We start from the raw sequence: 23,889 nt of genomic DNA, 5'->3' as shown, positions 1-23,889 counted from the left end.
GCATCTCAAGGCAGCGATCCCAAACAAGTGAGGGTGCACGAAGCCCCTGCGCGTTACCATACAGCTGGGAACGGTGACAGGAGAGAACTGCGCGGCTTCTTGTATCCTGCTTTCCTCAATATCGACCCCAACATCTTGATCCCATCATACTTGGAGATTCTGAGAATTGTATAAACCTCCTAAAAAATTGTCTCACTGGAATTTGACATGGTCTTGTGTGCACATAGCCATGGAATACGCATTCTCTCCAAAGACAACGCAGATCAAGTTACAGAAGTGCATAAAGAGGAGTTTGATTTGCTGTGTGACCATGGTGGTATAAAGATTTCATTTTTCCAAGAGCTAAGCGCTTCTCCTGTCTCTTGATTACTGACTAGAAATTGCAGGAAAATGTGAATATATGTTGGTAAAGCACAAGAAAATATTATGGAAAAGGGAATACTAATTTATACAGTGAAACCAACTTGTTTAATTCATACACTTGAAAAATCATATACTGAAGCAATCACTTATACGCTAATTTCTAAATTTTAATTACCTGCAGTCAAGTGAGAAAGCAATTTTCTACTCCTATCTGCATTGCTGCACTGACGTGCTAAATATAAACCTTTATGCCACATACTTAACGGAGGATGACTTAGCAATATTAAACTTTAGAAGGTATCTTCTCTATCAGTAAATTTACCAACAGAAATTAAATTGTTTGGAAAGAACCAAGCGTCACGGTAATATAGACAAAGCTATGTAGTTGTAACAATTGTCACTTTATGCCTATATGGCTCGTGACTCCCCCTCCTCCTCCCAAAAGGGCAGCAGAGGAGGAGCTGGCCTTGTTTTTGCCTCGCTCTCCCAACTGTCTAATCCAACCGACACCTGTAGCAAACGCTCCAAGTCTAACCAATATAGATCCACTTCCGTAACTTAATTGTAATATGATGTAAAAAAGTAAAAATCATCCCCCAAACCAGGAACAATATGCTCACCATTACACCGAAGAAGTGAAAACTTTTGGAATCAAACGCTTCATTTCCTCCCGTACCATGAAACTAATACTTGAGTCAGCTGACGGGCTGCACGCTGGCTGGCCCGGCTCGCTGATCGCCCTGGCACTAGCTTAAAAAAAAAATTTAAAAAAAATAAAGGGGGTGGGGGGGGCACTGTTCAGAATGCCAAGTCACCAGGGACCACTTGCTCAACCTCTTACTGCAGTATACAAAAACAAGCTGCAGACTTAACGTAACAAACGCCTCGAGATTCGGTTACTATGTTTTTTCATTGTTTAAGTTAATGTGTTGTAGTCACAACAACTCCATTGCCAGAAAGTAAGATATTCCAGGCACCGGCTTGGTTCACTAGGACACAAACAGTTAACAAAATGAGGTGATCTGCCTGAACTTCTTTGCTTATGCTCAAATTTAAAGACAGTCTCCAAATAGTACAAATACTGGAGTACCTTAAAAACATTTTTCCACATGGAAGTGTCTAATTATGATTGCTTTTGTAATTCCAACACAAAAGGCTTATCTCATGATTATGTGTAAGATCATTTAAACTACTGACCCAGATTTCTACTAACCCTTTTCTCTCATTCAAACTACAAAGGGCAGCACATCGTTTTAATTTATATTCTTTATTTTGCGTAACAAAACTTCCTTTATACCAACCACACTTTATTCTATTCTACTGTTTCCGACAGTTTTCTTTTTCCTTCTCCTGCTTTAACTCGCATCCAGTTCCATCAAAAGTTGTTCTTTTTGGCTTTTCATCAGCTGGCTGAAGCAAGGGAAGAATTACATAAAGGATAGGTGTTATGTTACTGGCACAGGAGTGATGGTGCTAACAGATAAATTAAGCTCCTGAACTCACCCAGCATGAACAGGAACGGTCAATCTGACTGCCGGAGTTACAGGACTCTAACAGCCAGTGTCTGGCTTACTGACCAACACGACTCCATTCAGAGCCAAATTATGTAGTTTTGCATAACGAGGCATGAGAGCAATTAAAACCCAAAAAACCAGCAAAGCTCACACACATTTATATATATATATATGTAAATTTTTTATACATATATATAGGTAGTGTCAAATCTTAAAAGATCTTTTAACATGCTCTTCTTTGGAAGCTGAGCACTCAGAGATGACAAGTGGTAAATCATTAGCTTAAAGCAATGCGATTGCTTTTGTATGTATGTTCACACCCCTGCATAGCTGCAGAAAATGTTCTCAGAAGATACTAAATCTATAAATGTAACTACTTCTGAAATATTTTTATAAATGTAAAATAATCAGTTTAATTAATTGTGAACCATGGAAACAAAACAATATTACATACACCAAATTCAAATCCACTAAAAAACGTTGCGTATGTTAACAGTGGGCACTGACTCCCATATTCTGAGAGTTTTCAGTGAGCATCTGTGGAACATCAGCTCCTCCCAGATTTTTGACCAACCACTTTAATTTTTGTTGACATTTGCCTCTGCTAGTCCGTTACTTCTGAACGCTGGAAACAAGCACTGCACAGTCACCATCCAGGAGATTTAACAAGTTTTTCCTGAATTTGGTCACAAGTGTTCATGCAGCACTATTATCTCACATAGTTATTCTATGGAACTCAGGATAGCATTGGTCAGCACTATTTTTCATTTTCAGAGCTTTTACCCCTTCCTGTCACCCAGCAATGATGTCTAGCTATGGCTCTTGTATTCCATCCAAGAGCTGCCATGCAAATGTGTACTTCATTCTGCAGATCTGCACATATGCAATAGCCAAAAATCCTGGACCAAAAAAAGGAAAACAAAGTTGCGATAGCCAGTATTTAAGAATGAGCTTTCCACATCTGACATACCACAAATACATACACAGAAACTGAAAAATTCCATCAGACCATACAACTCAAAGGGAAGGGTTGTTTTTTGGTGTTTTATTTTGAGGGGTTTGTTTTTTTTTTTTTCTTTCCAGAAACTTTGAACTGTGTAATGTAAATATTTACTAAATATGGCTTGTTACTTCAGGCCTGTAAGGTATGAGGAAAGTTCCTTGTTCCTCTTTTCAGCATTTTGAGAAGACACAAGCCTTACACTTCATTTTACTTTAACAATTTGCTTTTTGGGTTTCGAGAGCTTTTTAGCTTACACATTTAAAACAAATCCTCATTTCACTTTCCCAGATGCACAGAACTGTTTCGATTGGAAAGAACCTCCAGAGATCATCTAGTCCAGACCCGTGCTGAAGCAGGATCAGCTAGAGCAGAATATAGACACTCTTTTCACAGAATAGGAGTTCAAACAATCAAGGACTTAAAATAAATCAATATATTCATAGTTTCGACTCATTCTTTTAACAGGTCACAGGACTCTCCGGAAGAGATGGCAATCTGACTGCAGTGTACCAGGCCTGTTCTCTTGGCCCAGAGCCCGTCACCAAGAGCAGGATTAGGTACCTGTTCTGTATGAATCAGCTGTTAAACCACATTAACTGAATAAGGCACAAAATGTGATTCATTGCAGCCACACGTCTATTTCTATACTTTGTAGGATGATGAGAGCTAGATAAAAGTCTGGGTTTTCATTTTCTAACATTGTGATGCAGTATAACTCATCTGATCACAAGTACTCTCAAAAGAGGTGCTCAAGAGATGGACTAAAAAAAAATATAAATCCCTAAGCCCGAGATCACTACTACATAATGCATAAATAAATAAATCAACAAAATGGCAGCCTCCTTGGGATGTTCAATCAAGGTCAAGTTCAAAGGAATAAAAGAAGGTTCCAGTTTGCATTATGGGGTTTTCCTCCAGCTGGATGACACTACGAAACATTTAAGAGTATGTAACGGTACAAACCTTTTCGACCCTTCAGTAGTGAGAACACAAATCTTTCTCTTTTCACTTGAATACATAATGATTTACAACAAAGGCATTGGACCAGTCAGAAAAACAAATTCTAACTTCTCTTTTGGGGTTCATGAATACTTGATCCAAGTAATCTTCAAGAGATGTGTGACCTTATAATATTGATATCCAAGCAGACAAACTGACGTAATTTCAAAAACATTCCAAGCAATCTCAAGCAATATGAGAGCGCTAGCTTCCCCATAAGGAGTTAAACTACTTTCTTGCAACTCTCTTTGTCCTGTCTTCTGTACTAAAACAGCATTAGGAAGGGTAAATCACAAATGTAGGATAAGGCTCAGATTTCAGAGCTGTTTTTTACCGCTTCACACCACACATTCTCAGAGAGAGAGATAACAGCACATTATTTACTAATTCTAGATTAAAAAGGCCAACTACTAGCTCAAATTAACTTAAAACAAACACCTGTCCCTAAATGTAGGTTACTAGAGCAGCTAATCTGATTTCTGTTATTAAAAACTTAATTCTTGTAGCTCCCATAGCGGGCTACATTGAGTAAAAAGTTATCCCCCCAAGAAAGGATAATTCCTCCCTAGTAACTATTCTTCTTGATTATTCTTCATCACTTATAAACAAACACCCTGACTTCAAAGCCAGAAAAGACTTTACTATCCTTGTAAGCAAGGCTGCTGCAAGATTCCACTTAATCACAGCACTTCAGCTTGCGGATGATTAAATGTTCCTATCTGTATTATCGACAAAACAGCAGAAACTTTTTAAAGTGTGTTCCAACCAATTATGCAAAATTTCTGTTCTGCATCAAGTGAAATGCAGAAAGGATGCTTGAAATTTCCTCAGTAGGTAGGTTGACATGTTCACTGAAATCTGCTGGTGCTTATGATAAGAATTCATAACTGATCCCAATTCAAATTTTTGATGAAAATGATTGTACTACATTAAGGAAAATTATAATCAAACAACATTGTTCTGTGATGAAACACAAGGCATTATTCAGGAGACATTTGTAACCAACTTCTCTGGCATTTTCATGGCCATGGTTGTTTATCTGAAAAACTGGGCCGCCTTCTTCCTGCAAGATGTGTACATGCAAACTTACTTTCTGTCCCGGACTCATCAGACAAGCTGCTGGCAAGAGAACTGCCTGGCCCCCTTTTGCTCTCATTATCACTGGGAGCAAACACAAGGTGAAATAACTTTCAATCATACCGAACACTGACTTTCAGTCTCCAAGACAAAATGATCTATACTATAGGAGATATCTAAATACAAGAAATACAAGATAAGCATTCATTTACTTTTGCTGGCTTGATGTAAACTGAGAAACAAATGCTCCAAAAAAATGTTAGGAAGCAACTTCTGTGTAGACTAAAGTCTCAAAAAAGAACTTCTCCAGTTCAATATATACTACTTCTACAGCAAGAAAACTCATATAAAAATTGGAAAAAATAAAACTTTTGTCAACTTCCATTAAAGTTACTATTACGCTCATGGTAGCAGCTTCAGTGTCCTGACAAAACAGATATGTGGCACTATGAATATCTATTTAAATGCCAAAGTCATAAGGAAAAATGAATTGATCTATTGTAATTATTTTATTCTATGATGGTTACCTTGGCAAGACAAATTTGCTTCAGCTTTCTGTATGGTATCCGAAGTTACAAAACACAGGCTAACACAGTTTGCCGAATTCAATACCACATAGCTTAGTTAGTATATGAATGGAGAAAGAAGGAAAACCTTTGAAGCCAATGGACTGGATAATACAGAGCCAATACAAATACTCTTAAACCATTACAAATTCAATTATCATAGAAAAGCCATGACTGGTTGGAAATAATAAAACCTGATGGTGCCTTCTCACAGAAGCAGCTGAGTGCTATCAGTCCTAGCTTGATCTTATTTTTTAAAACATACATCTTGTCTAAAATTCTTCTTAGCTTCTGAAAAATTTTAAAATCCTTTCCTAAATAATGCCGTGTGTTGCAGGAGCAGCTAGTATACCCCTTTGAAGAAGGCCAATTGGATGCAACCTAGAAGAAAGAGAATATTCACTGGTTTTGTGAACTGTTCAGGCAATTCCTGGAGAAAAAATCTGAACGATCATCCTCAGACACACAGAAATGCTTATGACTGAGCTAGTCAGGATATACACTTCAAGCAGCATTATGGTTGTTTTGGAACGTTAATTTCATGTTTTTCCTTTAATAAATTCAGACTTTTCAACAGAACTTCAGCATTTCATCTTTCTGATTTGTTAAGACAGCTTTTACAAAACTTGCTTCATTCTTGTACTGTCCTTTATCTTTACATTAGCCGTGTTCATCCTAGCACTTGGTTACCCTCCTAAACAGGGCTTTTCACTAACATTTTTCACTTATTTTTACAAGTAAGTCAAAAGAATATTGGGCACTTTCTTTCCAAATCTTTTGTTCATGTCACTTCTAGTTATATGAAGAATCATAACTAATTGATTAATTTGGCCTGATTAGGATCTTATTTCTTCAAGTAAGGTTTATGTGCAGAACTGTAGTAGCTGCATGGAAAGACTGACAGTTCTGTACTTAGAGTAAGAAAGATGACAAATGCTAAGAAAAAGTCAATAGAATCTTATTTTAGACACACCTCAAATTTGTGCTGAAAGCAAGGTATATCTGAGATTAAGAGCACCGTTTCAAATTTTTAACACCACTGTTCAGTAGGGCCACACTGGCTTCTTTAAGTGTTCCCGTTTGATATCAGAAGGGTCACATTCCCCCCTCATAATTCAAAGTAAGCAAAGCAAACGCTCCAGATAACAGCATGCCCACACACGACTACATTTCAAAGAAATTACTGTTATGAAGTTTCACCAATTATGTTTCAGTGTTACCTCTAAGCAGCAACTTCTTAGAACAGTGGGATGGAAGGCACTGTTTGCTTCTTTCAAATGTATTACAGCAGTGCTCTTCCAAAATTCATTATGGGCTCTATTAACCAACACTAATTCTAACCTGAACATGTTGTACACTGTTTCATATGGCAGTCAGCAGATTTTGAGAGCCTGGTTAGCTCAGAAAGGGACGGCATTGCCTGAACCCCCTTAGGACATGCCTCGAGAGGTCAGCAGCATTAGGCATGGGCACAATGTCACCGTACGTGCTGTGGAACAGCTTACATGAAATGCCCACTTATAGGCAGAGAATTTTGGAAAAAGTCTGGGAGATGTGTTTTCACCAGTGCATAAAGTAAGATATTATACATATGAAGGAGTCTCCTTTGCTCATTCTTAAAATGCCCTCATACAGTTCAGCAGAAAAAGAGAGACACCAACTGCTTTAACTGAAACTCTAGCACCATCTTGGGGTGCAATTTCACATGTAATCACACAGAATCACAGAACGTTAGGGATTGGAAGGGACCTCGGAAGATCATCTATTCCAATCCCACCGCCGGAGCAGGAACACCCAGATGCGCTTACATACTACAAGTGTTCCATGAATGAACTATATTATATAGGAAATGCAACAACACAGCTGAAAACCGGCTTACTCTATTGAGCAATGCAACTTTTAGCTGAAAACTAGTCAGAGTTAAAAGGTACCTAAGCTTGCATTTAGTAGTAGGCAGGCAACATGAGTAGCTTCAATATTACTATGAAATATACCTACCGAAAAGTCTTACACTTAGCAGGGTCAACAAGTAACTTCTAATTCCAGTCTAGCTCAAACAGTATCCACCTTGCAAAAAACACAGGCGAATTTCTGAACTCTTACTTTTTTACTAGACTTCTGAGTCTCAAAGATATTGCTGTTGTGTTACTGACAAGTTTCATTATTCAAATCCAAAGTAATTTACAGACTTTCAAAATTAGGAGGCTTAAAAAAAAAAACTCAGAAACTATACACGAACAAACTGACCTTCTCAATTTTAGGTGTACCAGACAGGAATTGGAAAACAACAAAAACTGAGCGGAAAAAAAAGTCACTTAATGCTGACATAAACAGCTGTTTTTACTTAAAATTTGAGGCAGTAATTTCAGGATAAAATTTCTTATTTTCCTCAAAGGGACTTTTACATAAGTACTCCCCAGACATAAACAGTTTTGTGGTTTTTTACCCACCATTTCATTAGAAAGGATACTCCTACTTTGCGAGTTAATTGCACATCAATGTTTTAAAATTTCTTCTACAATTCAGTGGGATAAGAATTAAGATAAAATCTCTACTCAAGGTCAATATTAACAAGCTCTGTAAAATATGAACAATTCTTCAGCACGTCTTTGAACTGCTATTCATACTCCATTCAAGTGTTTTAGAAAAAATACACTTTAGACCAGCAGTAAGAATAGAAATTGATTGCTACATTGAAGTACTTGTCTTAAAAGTTCTTCTCACCATCATTCTGTTTTCTGGCAAGTTGCATCATATTTACATTTTCTCTGCATCTGACTGCATTGAGAGCATCTGCAGCCAAAGAGTCGGCGAATATAAACAATGTGAGACACCAAAATGCTTATCACACAAAAAATACTGTCCTCAGAACATACGTACATTAACAATTTTCATTCTTATGTACACCAGACAGTATCTGTCAAAATCAGGCCTCCTGTCACAAAAACACTTAGTGCACAACATGCCATTGCAAGACACAGTGATGCAGTGCAGCCAAAAGAATGAATCTTCTCTGACGTACCATACTCCATAACCTAGGAAATGTTTTAGAAATAAACACCAAACTGTAGGCTTTTTGAAGTCAAATATTTGTTTTCTGCACCATAAAATTATAATTAGAATCTTGGATTTCTGTCTCAGAATCGTGTTTTACAGGATTACTCTTTTTAATGAGACAAAAAACTTAATTCAAACAAAACTAAGCTATCAAATAAAGTACTCTCTAAGAATGAATACTATGTAAATGAAAACCCACACAAGATAAGATTTCAGAATAACAATTTCAGCTATTAAATGAAAGACTAACAAAGCAGTGTTTACTGTTATCAAATCAATTTTCATCTATTCTATTTCATTACCTCCTCTCCCCATCAAGCATCTTTTTGGAGCAATCACCCAATCTTAGGGCCTTTGATAACTGATAGTGGAGAGGAGACAGACTGTCTGCAATTTCTCAATACATTACTGGTTTAAGTAATTAAGTATAAACACCAAGATTATGGTACCTGGATCTCTTTCATTTCCTATAAGAGTCAGAGAAGTTATTAACCCTCAATACCTTTTCATCCTCTGCACATTTTTCCCCCTAAAATAGATCAGGCTACAGAATTCTGAAATTTTAACTTGTCTCCTTGTTTTTTGGGGTTTTTTTGGTTTTGTGTGTGTGCATACACACGTGTGTATATATACTCTCTCTACATACACACACAGGGTAAACATTCTAACTACTTAAGTATATTTAAATAAAGTTGTATTTAAGTCTAAATACACTGAGACTTCTTCTGATTACTCCCAATAATGGAGCTACCTCAACCTTGCCTGCTTTGCTCCAATGCTGAGGTTGAAAGAAGAGGTGAGGCTGGAAGAGCAAGTGTTCCGTATCCATGTGAAGATACTGGTATTTCTGTATCCACCTGCTCTGAAAAAGGAGCACAGGACACCAAAACTACAAGCAAGCTCCGGAACTGCCCACGTGAACTATTGCCAGATCCTTTGCAACAAGAAAAAACTGAGAACAAAGCTCCTAGTTGACATATTTATGAAGATCCTAATGAACACATCTACCTATTTGACACAAAAAGCTTCTACAGGCAAACATTTTCAGATAATTAAAAAAAAAAAAAATTCAAGTGGCATTGGAAAAGAAAGTATTTATTTGTATCTCAACAGTTCCTACAAACACTCCTCATTCAAACACCACTAATCATCAATTTTGGCTATAGTTAAGAGTATTTTTTTTTTTAGAGATTAAATCATCAACATTGCATGAAGCAGCTTGAATGCCTCAACAGAAATAGTATTTTAACATTATGTTTCACAGTCCAAAAGCTACTGACCCAATTAGCACACAAACGTAAGTACAGAAACCAGCAAACCCGGGAAATGTGTTTGAAAAGCAGAAAGAAAAGATACTTTACAATTTACTTTAAAGCATCACTAGCATGAAAGCAGGATCACCTTTTCTCCCAACTCCAGGATAACACAACCAAACACATAAATAAATAAATGTTTATTTCTCTCTTATGTAATACATGTGTTAAACTACCTACAGAACAGCTTTAAGTAAAAACTTTTTTTTAAGTTTAAATGTTCCACTCTGTGTTTGAAAATACATAACAAAAATTATGACCTACAATTTTGTTAAAGACAACAAATGTGCAAACTTAATTGTATGAACATGCAACAGAAGTTAAAATAGCACTGAAACAGGACAAGTCTACAGGCTGCAGATTATAGGTTAATATTCAACAATAAAAATCTGACAACGGGGCAGGAGTCAAAGGAAGAAGTTACTTGTTCAACCTTTCAGATCACACATCTTTTTGTTCTTTCAAAACTCTACCTGAAGGGTTTCTTCCCTTCTTCTGCTTTAGATTATACTAATTTCCAAGTGGAGGCAGATCAGGGATTATTGATAAATTTACTTTTTTTTTTAACTGGATTTTTCTATATAACATAAATTTAGCTCTAAGTGATGCCTCCTTGATTTTCAGCTATGTGAAGATGCATCAAGAGAGTGATTTCTAAAGCTAAAAAAAAAAAAAAAAAAAATCAATCATCAGTATTACTGTGGTTTATGTATGAGACTACTACTTTTTGTTGTTCATATAATGAGTATACAAAGATAGTCATTTCCTCAAGAAAGACATTACTTCTTACAATTATTTCTTCATATTTTCTTCATATTTAAATTAACTTTTACAGTAGTCAGAGTGCTGACCTCAATATTCTGTAATTACGAGAGCAGAGCAAATGACCAACAAAATTATATTTTGCATCACTTTGTTAGGATAAGTAATGGGAAAATGGGAGTTCAGAAATCTCCCTATTAGTCAATTAGTACTTTAGTAACTGAACAAATGCTCAAATAGCTTCACAGCCAGCCAGTGTAGGGTGGCGATGCTGCTGCAGGTGGTGGTGGTGGGAACTACCACACAAATCAGCCTCACTTCCTTCGTTATTCGTGGCCAAATCCCTTCCTCGCTCTGGCTGGCACTAGAGCCTCTGCTACAAATCTGACCAGGAATCCTCTCTGTGTTAACATTTCCTCCACCTCAACCAGGTTCATCTCACAAAATTTTTCACTTTCCCAATCCAGTTTTCCACATAAGCACACGAATGTTTGCGCAAGCACAAACTGTGGCTAGGAAGCCATATGGAGCAGTAACACAACTGGACTGTAAAGGCGGGGTAGAGTTTCTTCTTACACTAGTGACGGATCAGAGTCTCTGTAGTTCTGTAAACTACAAGACAGACTTTCATTTCTGCTGACTGAGAAATCTCCTTGGAAAACATTCATTGACCTGTGCTACAAATTATTTTTTCTTTTTAAACATTTCCTTGGACGGCCTCTCCCTTTCTCTACTTTTCTATTGAGCTATGTGGTATCTGCTGCCTCTGGCACTTTTCTTTCAACCTGTTGCCTTCACCTCTCCTCACCTTCTCCACTTAATGCACTTCAAACTCCACTTCCACTCAACGATGTAATCTGCAAAGTGAACATTGGCTACTACTACACATCGCATTTTATTTAGCAATTCTGGATTGCACATACAGCATGCACAAAGCAAGATGGCTTTCTGCCCAAACATTCCATACCTTGCTGCTCATACACGACACAAAGTAAATTTTAAGAAATATGTTTATGCAAAGCTTTGTGGTAATTTCAGCACAAAGTGGTGCATTGCAACTATCCCTGACAAGAACAGGTGAGGGGTTACAGAAAGGAAAGCATGACACTAGTGAGTACATTTCTTTTGTGAAATCCTGCTACCATACACAGATTTCATAATTTCCTACAGAAAAATAAAGAACTCTCAGAGAACTCTTGTGGAACTTGCATTTTAAGAAGCCTTTAAATTAAATTATAAGCATCACAAGCTAAATATATCTAACATAAAGAAGGGCATAAAGTCTTAAGAATCTATTAAATAGTCCAAACTTACTTCATCAGAAGCAGAGCGAAGACACTGGACAGCAGCCTGTTTTTTCATTTCCTCTAGTGTTAGATCAGAGCACTTTTTCTTACTCTTTCCCCATTTCTTGTAAGCTCCCTTTTCCCAGCCCAGGAAGATGTCATTCTCCTAAAATCAAAATAAAGAAATTACATTACTTAAAATACATTAATATCTCCATACGATAACAGAACAGACAGGATGAAAAATAACATACTGTTCAAAATAAAAACAACTTCATCCTATCTACTACAAACTACTTTTTGCCAAGTTAAAGATTAATGTGATTACAGAAAACTTGCACTTACTATTCAGAAAAGGACATATATTTTTCATGGGACACAGAGGCTACTCACACTTCACTGCAATATTTTCCAATTGCAGAGCATGTCCATAAAGATAATCTTAAGGCAAATTTATGATTAGATGTATTACTGTAATTTACACAAAATATGTTAGAGTTTCACTGATCTCGGAATTAATGATGAGAACCAAGTAGTTCAGAGCTAGGATCAAATTAGAGAGAAAGCTAGGCAAGCAGAAAGAAGAAAATGCAATGTTAAACCCCGAACAAAGCCTTCGACTCAGTCTAACAATGAACATCATTACGATCAGAGACAGCAGTGCCTATTTTAAAATGAATCTGAACTAATTTCAAAAGAAAATGAGACACTGTGGGGTAGGGGCGCTGGGTTCCCATATATATAAGAACATTTAATTAAGAACAATAAAATCAAAGAAGAACGCTATTGTATTATATATAACCATCTAAAGATACATAGCATCTGTTTTATGTGGCTTTTCAGAACTTACAAAATTTTTTATCCGACTTGCTTATTCTTCGCTATCTGTTCACATATATACACAATTTCCTGTCTTCATCTCATCAAAAAAATATTTTGGCTACCAGGAAAATAATCTTTAACATCTTTTAATGTACGCTAATCTAAATCAGTTTTTCAGCATACCCCTTTCAGCCTTTTCAACAGATCTGTTACTGCTTCTAATGAAACCCAGGCTAAGGTCAACCCTCCTTTAAAACAACTCCCAATTCCTCATGGCTTCAAAATGAAGTAAAAACAAGCAGTCAGAGAAAGTTGTTGTCTCTGCAATCAACCAAGATGCAAAAAAAGAAGGTGGAGATAGACCAACCAGCCTTCAGAAGGAGCCACTGAAATGGCTTCTGCTCATGATTCTACATGAGCGAGTCCTTCAGGAAAGAGTAGAGAAATCTCTTTAATTTATTTCTTAAAGTCTTATTTGATCACCAAAACTGAAGAAATGGATTTAGTTCTGGAAGAACAAAAAGCTACCAGTCACTCTGTTTTTCCTTACACGTGTGCAAGATGCCAGTGGTTCCTTTAAAACAAGAAATTTGAACAGGGTACTGTTCTGCTATTAGAAGGACCAACAGAAACAAATAATAGAAAAAATTCTCAGAAAACAGGATCAATGCACAGTGCACATCTACACTCAGTTTTAAAAAAATAAATCTATAAGTCTTTTCTAAAATTGTAGTTTAAATATTTCTTTATACACAATGAGGCTGTAGAGCACTCTAACTCTTCCCAATATTCATGTGAAAGTTTACAGGCTGATGAGACCCACCTATGGCCCACCAGCTTCCAAAGCCCGTCCTGCTCACTCACATGGCACAATTGCAAATGAAGAAATCCAGACCCACTTGCAATACGTTACTCAAAACGAAAAATCTAGGCACACCAGCAAATGTGCACCAGGTTAATCTCATGTATTCTGCTCCTAGGTGGAAATTTGATTAAGGCAACATCTATACTATAAAATAACATTACCAAAATGCTATATATTAAAGTACTTCGTTTTATCTCTGCCAACAAAGCTTTGCTTTGCACTGGTACATTGAAGCTAATCTCTGCAAGAGGAGCTTTACTGGTCTTATTTGCTGGCAGTATGGCAGCAGAGCAGTGAGAACCTTCACACTTAAAAAAATTTATAAAGCATTTCATCAGAACCACACCAAATCAATTAGAAGAGAAAAAAAACACAAAACAAAAAGAACACATCACAAAACACAAAACCAAAACCACACCACCCCACCAAAAAACACATTACAGTAGAACAGCCAAGAAAAAAGAAAATGTCATATACCCTAGAAAGTGAATTTGTAGAACTTGATGTGACACATAAACCAAGTGGAATTCTGCTTTTATGATGACTAAATTGATAATAATAATAAAGTCAATCCAGTAGTTTCAAATGGTTTAAATTAATCTCTTGCTTTCTGTCACACTTTTTTTTCCTTTGTCTCCAGCGGTCAGGAGCTTGTTAATAGGTTTACTTCGTAGACTGTAAAATATTAATTCAATGACAAACATGAAGGCAAGTGGTTCAACAAAACATCCAGTATGCACGAAGGTAAGTAAACTAGTTACTTCACATGGAAAGAATCACTAGGGACTTCTGTTCTCTTCAGCTACTAGATGCCTTTGTTTATCCTTGTTACTTAACAGAACTGGAGATTATATGATAACGCTCATTTTAATGCAAGAGCTTTATGATAACTTTGAATTTTCACAATTCTGTTCCGTGGTCACTTAATATTTCATAAAAGCAATGCCATCCCAAACGTACCGATTTTAAAAGCATGCATACACATGGAAAAAAAAAAAAAAAAAAGAAATTAGGCTTACAAGATTCTTATATTTAAAACAAACTACCACTACTTAAATTTTTAAGGGATGACCACCCAATATTACATAAATATCAATAGGAAGCTGAGGCCATCTGAATATTGGAAAAATTCAAGTTTGAGTACTTAAACTGCTATTTAAACATCTACTCTTCAGAGTCAAACTGTACCTACCTACTATGTAACTAGATAATTTCATATTAGAAATTAACTCTAAGGACACTGAAAACGCAAAGTTTCATGACAAGAATAACTTAAGAACCATAAATGTGGCTAAAAAAATGTTGGTGAGGTATCTGTATTCTTTATGCTAATGCTGCCTCAAGAAATCCAGTATTTGGAGTGCTTAATTCAATCCTGAATTAATATATAGGTGCAAATTTTTAAAAGATATTTCTAAGTTGTTTCTTCTGCTTAACTATGCAAAAGTAGCAATTCCACCACTTCCCTCCACACTACCAAGAAATTGGAGAAGCAAAAGAAAAGCAAGTTTGGTACTGATTTGTTAGAAATAGAGAAATATCTACTATCAGTAAGGGAACAAATATGGCACCTTGTGATAAGACCGAAAATTGTTTTGAAGCTCACAGTCTACATAAATAGAAAATCAGTGTTAAAACCTACTTCAAGAATCTTCCAGGAACTACCCATATTTCATAAAAGCTGGAGTCAAGTTCACTGATGCAGAAACACTCGATGACTCAAGGTCCCAGTTTCGACTCAGGTAAGCAAACAAGCTTAAAATTTGCCTTATCCGCAGAACACCCAGGAAAGTAATCAGACTTAATAACCTGATCAAAAAACTCACCAAATAGGAGATCAAATCAGCAGAAAAACATGTTTTAATTTCTTGTTTGTTTGTTTCCGCTTAAAGTAAGTTCAGGGAAACTAATTCTCTAAGATTCTACCTGTGTAAATGCGCTACAGACTGAATTAGTTACACACTAAAATGATGAACAAACATATATCAAGTTTTCAGATAATTTACTGAACAGCCTTAATTATCTACGTGGTCAACATTTCTATTAAAAATTATATACGAGAGACTTTAGGGCAAGAATTTCCATTCTCTCAAAAAAGAGAATAAAAAAACGAGTTAAAAAAATTCCGAATCAGAGAATTTTGAAGAACTCCTCTTCTTTGAGCATTTTAATTTCTGCATAAACTGGTTGCCATTCAAGCATATTATCAAATTGACATTTCTTGCTCTCATATAAGTCATTGCTGGCCAGCCAAAATGCGCTGCTTCAAAAAGCAAGTTCTAGTAACAAGTTCATACAAAAAAATAAGTATTCCATGTCATAATTTCTCAAATACAAAATAATCACCCACACAGAGTCTCTACCTTTAAGAATCCAACTCAAGGAATACCATCACAATAAGTAACCCAAATGTCCAGACACTATAATCTAATGTGAAAAAGAATTCCCAAAAATTAAGGTATGCAAGTAGAGTCCTGCAAGAATCAGTAACAAACATGAACAATTTTTCCTTCTTATAATTCTCAGTTAACAGATTAAGAGATATCTTCAAGGAAGGGGATAAAACTTACCTACAGGGTTTTTTTTAAAAGGGAGCAAACATTTGGCAAACACTCAGTAGAGCAGTTGATCAGTATTTTTGCCATTAACAGCTTGGAGCTGTATGTCTACAGACTGTGGCCAGTTCCTGCCCAGTGCAGCACATAAAGATTAAGTTTTGTCTGCTTGTTCCAAACTGGGGCATTAGTCTGCAGACTCCTCTACCAAGCTGTATGAGAAACCTTTCTTACAAAACTTTTTTGAAGATGCTCAAATGCCATTAAAAGACATCATCAAATTACTGGACAGGCCAAAGGGGAAAACAGAATGAATGTTCATACGGACAGAGTGAAGAGTGAATGAATATGTTGTCGCTTCTTAGAAAGAAGCTCAAAACCAGAACGAGAGATCACCCAAGCCAACTGCTATACCATGGTCATGGACACCAAAAACCCCAAAATGTTTTATACAACTACAGAATTTGCAGATCTTTGCCTATGAGACAGAAGAGTCTCAACTCAAGACAGCAGCATTCTAAAGGCATTCACATTCTCTCCACAAACACACCCCAAATAATCCCTGAATACCAACACACACTCCAGAAAATTTCCCTGCTGAAGTCTATCATCAGTTACCTTAAGTCAGTGTCAGCTATCTAGGTTTTTAGTAAATAAAAGAAAACAAAGACTCTATAATGTGACATAAGGAAAACCCAGGTAGTCCAGCAGTCCTGGACTCTTCTGGCAATAGCAGTTTTTACAGCATCGATGTTTAATTAAATGCAATGCTCATATCAACAAGTATGAACTACTGCGCACTACAAGAAAGTTTTTCCAAAAAGTTATTCAAAGAACTTGAAAAATCAGTTCTTCAGATATTTTGGTAAGTAAGGAATGGGAAAAAAAATAGCCATAATGGAACAGGCCCTCACTACCTCTAGGAGGATCTCACAATGGAGAATTGGGGAAAACTGCAACAGATCACATGTGTATTTTACCTCTAAGATTATACAGAAGCAGATTGTGTAAATACCTTTAATGATCTTCCCTGAAAACATACTTCCCCTCAACATTGTATCTCATTATAATTAATGAGAAAGGTCTATAAAGGGCCAGGATCAGCTCAGACATTCCTCACAGGCTGCCTCAGACTGAGACGAAGATAATGAGATAATACATATGCAAGACAATTCAGAAGCAAGCACAAGAACAGTGGCACAAGCTCAGCTTATATTCTCCAAAAGAGACTCAACAAGAGGTTCTGCAGACAACCACCACATAAATACACTTTCAGAGAGCAGCACAAGTCTTTTCCACGTCAAAAACTATGCTACCATGAATGGAGAAGACTGGAAAATGTTCTTTAATGTTAGATAATTACTCCAAATCCAGGTATTACCAGAGGAAAAAGAATAATATTAGACTTTTTGTGAAAAGCCAGAGAACCATCTGGCTGCTACAGTCACCTCCTTCCCAGTTGCGGTAACTGGGACGTGACAATCCCAGGCAGTTGAACCGCAGCAGAACAGCTGACGATATCAGGCACTGCTACAACATCCAGGTCCTCGAGGCATTCGAGATTGATAATTCCGCTATCTGCAGGCAGGGAAGAACTCTACCTATCAAAACCAATCCATCTGAGTATAGAATCCTGTAATCCAAGTTTCTGTCAATTATAAACTCTTGTTTATAACCCTACCAACTTGAAAGGGCAGTCTGTGTGTTGCTCACTAATTAGAAGTTACTCTAGGCTGAAACCAAGCAGAAGAAATTTGATCACACCCACTCCCAAGAGCAGGAGAACATGCAAATGCTGCATCTGTTGAAATCCTATGTCTGTTTAGCAGGCTGCCTTCACAGTTTTTTCTATTAAAGTAAAAGCAGAAAAGAAGAAAATTTAGCAAGACCATAGCTACAGCTATAAAGACACCATTTCACTTGTACATCTTACCTACATGGCAGAAAAGAAAGCCAAGAACTCAACAGAAACTGCTACTACAGGCTCCAGAGACCTGAAAAGGGACATGTTATGACTGGAGAAGCTTTCACATTATTTATGTTAGACCTCTTGGCCTTGGGGGAAAATGATGTGTGGTAAGCATCACAGACCACTGTTATTATCTGACTTCAGACAGTACAGGCAAAGCACACCTATTCTTGAAGGCATGTGTTGAAGGTACCGTCATGCAATGGTCTACTGTGCCAAGAACACTAAGGAGGTATCTCAGCTACCCCCGGAATCTGAAACAATACAATTGTATCAGCACAGAGGTGGCTGCAAATAAATCCTGACTGTTAGGACAACTAACCAACTTGGCACTTGAGCTTATATCTCTGCTTTGCGTTACGTGAGCCTTTGTGAGAATTCCTTAGTAGTCATAACAATTTAAAAAGTGATTGTTATTCTTTTTATGTGGCTGTGAGAGCCACACAACATGCTACTTAGAAAGTCACAAGAGGTAATGTAGAACTGTTTTAAAGGACAGCTTTGATTACTCAGAGCAGAAGCTAATGATAACGTGTAACTATATTACCCAGACGTGTCTATTTCAATAGGATAGCACATCAGATAGGCACCACAGACACTATGTAAGTTTGATGTCTTGAAATGGATGTTTCACACATTGGAACAGATATGTTTGCAAAGGAATCAACATTTCAACGTGACCACTCACACCAGTACAAAAGGCAGAAGAGAGTATGAAAGAAAAATTCCTCAGATAACCAGAGTCCTTGAACAAATGCTTTTCCACTAACAGATCAGCTGAAGCTGAGCACTCTGAAAACTGTACAGCTTCACAAATAAAATGATCTCGAAAGCCTGGAACTGAACTCCACCCCCTGCCACTGTGATTCTTAGCCTCAAAACAGAATAAAGAATACAAATGCATAGCCCATGATACTCCAGATCTACCCCACACCTGACAGTCACCAAGACAGAAATACAGAACAGAGCAGCTATCTCATAATTAACAAGTTAAACGCTAACTAAAAATTAACAAAGGAGGGAAAAGGGGAAATTTCCACAACTTGGATTTTATGTACTTAGTTTGGATAATGACTAAAAAAACTAAGGCCAGAAAGTTTAAAAAAAAAAAAAGTTCCTACTGGAATGTTGCATTACTCGATATAATAACCAGTAACACAAATACAAACTAAACTGAAAATGTTTTGCATTCAAGAAATTTACTTCTACATGTTGCTGGTGAACTTTGAAACTTAATGACACTTGTGTGCAGCAGTCACGCAGCATTACCCTGCTATAGCTGAACTATACTCTGCATATTTTAATGCATTAAAAAAAACCCCTGCATTTAAATGACCCACAGTCATTTCCCTTCCCTCTAAAATATACATGTGAAAATTGAAATATCCATTACCAGAATATAAATCAGACATCAGGTCCCTCTACTGGGTTAGCGTGGGATGGCAGGGAGAACAAGTGCCCAGCGTTCAGCTGGATCTTGGAACCCAGCAGGTGCACCAAGTGCTATGAGCAGCAAGCGAAGCCTCCCCTGTCACCAGCACACACTCACCAAATGCAGAGGAGTTGGCAATGACATCCCCAGCCCAGTTCAGAGTGACAGGCCAGAAGCATTTGCAGAGATAAAGCCACAGAGTAAAGACCTAAAAATTATCGTATGCGGGCTAAGATATCTTTTCTACTCCTCTGTTCTTCTCTTAATACAAAAAAGAAAGCCATATTTTGGACTTCAAATATGTATGCACTAATGATGAAGAAGCAAGAATAAAAACTATGATCAGACAGTCAGCAGAAGTGTAGCTACCATTCTGCAGCCTTTTTCTATCCCTCCATGTAAAAGATTACCTGAATGGAATTACTTCAAATCAGTCTACAAATAATTAGACTTCCAGAACTAAATCCTCTCTTTTACACAGTGAAAAAACAAAAAGAAAAAAAACTCATGCTGGTCACAGAAGAGCAGAGTTTCCACTACAACAGCTACTTAATTCTGTGAGTTCAGAAAATATTTTCTTTAAAAAAAAAAAAATCAAAACTTTTCTAGGATTTTTACTTTTGAGGGTCAGAAAAAAAAAGTCACTTTCCAAAAATTAGTTGAAAGGAGCAGATCAAAAGCAACAGAAGTCACTTGATTCAGAAAATATGCATAACAAATGCATTTATACCTTCATGCTGCATGACTAAAGGCTTCTAAACAAAGCCTTTATCTCTCAGACTGTCTAGCTGTTGGGTTTGGGTTTTGGGTTGTGGGTCTTTTTTAATAAATGCTCCATCCCTTCAAAAGGGAGAACAGTCTGCAGGCAAAAAACCATGAACTTGTTATATTTGGAAACAGCTACAAGTAGTATATAAAAGATACAACACAGAACACTGATTTTAATACTGTACAAATAAAGATAAATGAAATAATGTTTCACACAAAATCTATTTTAAGGCAATGCCTTCCACTTCACACAGATTATACTATCTTAATGCAATATTTACTGTATCACAAACTACTTTGAGAACACACATATCTACAAATATACTTTAAATTAGCATTTAAAGAACAATCGGAAACCTTTAAGGCACCTAGTTGGTTTAACGTAAGAGCAAGCCATTCTGATTAAAAACCAGTATAGCCTGAAGTCAAAATGCTGTCTCACAATATTCGGATCTCCCCAACAGCAATTTTGTGAGTCCCCAAAGGTTAAAGATCTGTCAGTAATTCCAGAACTTTTTCTCCTTAATCTATCCTTTATTCCAAAATGAGAAAAATCAGTAATAAAATGCAAATGATGAAAGCATATATACTTAACAGAAACACTCTGCACTTTAGTTACCATCGGTGTCTTTAAATCCATATCAATCTTTTGAGGTTTTCCTCAACACCAGTGGTTTCCAAACATTTTTTAAAAAACATTTTAAAGGTGTGTATTTAGGAGGTGTTAATGTAATTCTTCATAGATATATATAACATATGTATAACCACAGCAACTCTGGAAGATCTTGCTACCATAGTGTAATTTACCATAAACAAGATTCTTTCTTGAAAGCTCTCTAGTGCTTTGAAACACAGCTGGGCAAAACATACCTGCTTATCAATTTTCACAATATTTTAATAGATATTTCAGTTCAAGACAATGAGTCAGAATAAAAACTGCAAACATTCTAGTAAAATTTGGTTGCAGTTTTTTAGGGTTTCACTTTCACCTGTTTTTTGTACTGTGCCTCCCTCCACAGCCCCACACACAAGTATTTGTAAAAAGCCCCTATCAACTCTCTGAAAACTTGTAACTTATTATCGTGTTGTGATACTGAGCCTATGTCCATGTAATGATACCCAACAGAGACCACTATAATTCGGCAAAGTATGAAATAAACAGTAATAATAAAAAACAAACAAACCAAACAAAACCAAGCAAAACCAAAACTAAAACACTCCCAAAACCAGACTCACGCCCACTCCTCAAAGAAACAACAAAAAAAAAACCACCCCACACACCAAACCCTTAAACACATCTTATCTTCTATCCACATTTCAAACCACCCCACCATACAGAGACAGATAATATTGCAGGAAAAGAGGTCAAACAACCAAAGTCACAGAAGTTTGTAGAAGAATCAAGACTAGAAACCACATACTCTATATTACTAACAAACCAGAAGGGAACATCCTGTTTATTCTCCAAAATAACCCTAAAGACCGAGTCAATCAAGACTCCCATATTCTTTTGAAATACTTAAACATAAACAGAAGTGACTGAGAACACAATAACACCTGTATCTTAAACAGCTGGGTATGCCTAGTAAGGTTGGAGATGTTTTTTCATTTATTTTTTATTTTAAATCTTTCTGTACTTACCTGACAGAACCTCTGTCCAGGACTTCAGAGGTCCATTTCCCTGCTACAGCTGATGACACCACAACACTATAAAGCAAGCACGGGAGGAGGCTCCCTGAAGCGACTAAAACAGTGCTAATGATATCATCAACATTCTGAGTTGGAAAGATCTTAACGACCATCTTAACTTTGGTTGGTAACATTCTAATGAAGACGATTTATAGAGTATCTGTAAGATTAAGTCTTCATAAATTTGTCTTCCTCACCACACTCTCACAAAGCACATTGCAATGGACTGTTTGTAAGTGTAATCCCATCCTAGGGTTTCAGAGACCACACATTCCTTTTAACCTGTTCAAAACAGAAGTCATTGCTGTATCAGTACTGGGGCTTGTTCTGTTTAATCTCTCTATCAGTGATCTGGACAAGGGGATTGAGTGCACACTTAGTAAGTCTGCAGATGACACCAAGCTGAGTGGCAGTGTTGATCTGCTCAAGGGTAGGAAGACTCTACAGAGGGATTTGGACCGGCTGGATCGTTGGGCTGATGCCAACTGTATGAGGTTCAACACGGCCAAATCCTTCACTTGGGTCACAACAACCCCAGGCAGCGCTACAGGCTCAGGGAAGAGTGGCTGGAAAGCTGCCTGGCAGAGGGGGATCTGGGGGTGTTGATTCACAGCTAGCTGAACATGAGCCAGCAGTGTGTTCCCAGGTGGCCAAAAAGGCCAACAGCATCCTGGCTTGTATCAGGAATAGTGTGGCCAGCAGGACTAGGGCAGTGATCGTGCCACTGTACTCGGTGCTGAAGAGGCCCCATCTTGAATCCTGTGTTCAGTTTTGGGCCCTGCATCATAACAAGGACACTGAGGTACTAGAGGGAGAGCAGAGGAGGCGATGAATCTGGTGAGGGGCCTGGAGCACAAGTGTGATGAGGAGCAGCTGAGGGAGCTGGGGCTGTTCGGCCTGGAGAAAAGGAGGCTGAGGGGAGACCTGATCGCTGTCTGCAACTGCCTGAAAGGAGGTTGTAGCATGGAGGGGGTTGGTCTCTTCTCCCAAGTAGTAAGTGATAAGACAAGAGGAAATGGCCCCAAGTTCCATCAGGGAAGGTTCAGATTGGATATTAGGAAACATTTCATCAGGGAAGGGGTTATCAGGCATTGGAACAGGCTGCCCAGGGAAGTGGTGGAGTCACCAACCCTGGAGGTGTTCAAAAGACATATGGGTGAGTTTCTTAGGGCCAAGGTTTAGTGCTAGATCTAGGTTATGGTTGGACTCAATGATCCTAAGGGTCTCTTCCAACCAAAATTATTCTATGCTTCTAATCAACAGCTCAGGTTGGAAGGGGCCTCAAAAGTTCATCTGGTCCAACCTGTTGAGAGAAAGAGAGCCTAGATAAGATTATCCAGCACTCTATCCTATAGCATCTTGAAAACCTCCAGCAACGTGGACTCACGTTCCTCAGGAGGTTGTTCCAGTGAATGACTGTTATCACTATGCAAGAAAAAAAAAAAAAAAAAAAAAAATTTCTTTCTCAGGATGAAACCTCACCCAGCACAACGTGGACCCATTGTCCCTTGTCTTCTCCATAGAGCTCCTTGTGAAGAGAGAGCCTCTGTCCTCTTTGTAGCTGCCCCCTAAGCTGGGGAGAAATCACTGCAATAAATCTACTACTGAGAACAGTTCTTTCTGTGGAAATTCTGTCATCTTTCTCAAAAGTCAAAGGAATTGTATGGGAGAAAAAATTCCTGAGATGTCAAGAAACAACTCTTCTTTGGAATTCATCTGAATTAAAGGAGCTCAGCAACTCTCAATATTTTACTCCTAAATTGTTTCTCATTTAGATGTTTAATTGCTGCACTCATCCTCAATTTCTATACAACACTAGTATTTGTTTTTCCCCTTTGTCTCAATGTTG

The 23,889-nt window shown here is 37.4% G+C and overlaps 1 protein-coding gene across 3 annotated transcripts in view; it reads right to left on the bottom strand.

The window, feature by feature from the left end:
* Positions 1 to 23,889, bottom strand: part of KIAA0232 (KIAA0232 ortholog) — a 70,204-nt gene that overhangs the window by 23,987 nt on the left and 22,328 nt on the right. For all 3 annotated transcript variants that reach the window (XM_065634091.1, XM_065634092.1, XM_065634093.1), the window contains one exon: positions 11,969 to 12,106. In XM_065634091.1, coding sequence (XP_065490163.1) covers positions 11,969 to 12,106 — 138 coding nt within the window. The remainder of the gene's footprint in view (positions 1 to 11,968; positions 12,107 to 23,889) is intronic.

The sequence above is a fragment of the Caloenas nicobarica genome, chromosome 4, assembly GCF_036013445.1.
Source record: "Caloenas nicobarica isolate bCalNic1 chromosome 4, bCalNic1.hap1, whole genome shotgun sequence".
In the NCBI taxonomy this organism is placed as follows: domain Eukaryota; kingdom Metazoa; phylum Chordata; class Aves; order Columbiformes; family Columbidae; genus Caloenas; species Caloenas nicobarica.
The sequence above is the reverse complement of the archived record's forward strand: the minus strand, read 5'-3'. Positions and strand labels throughout refer to the sequence as shown.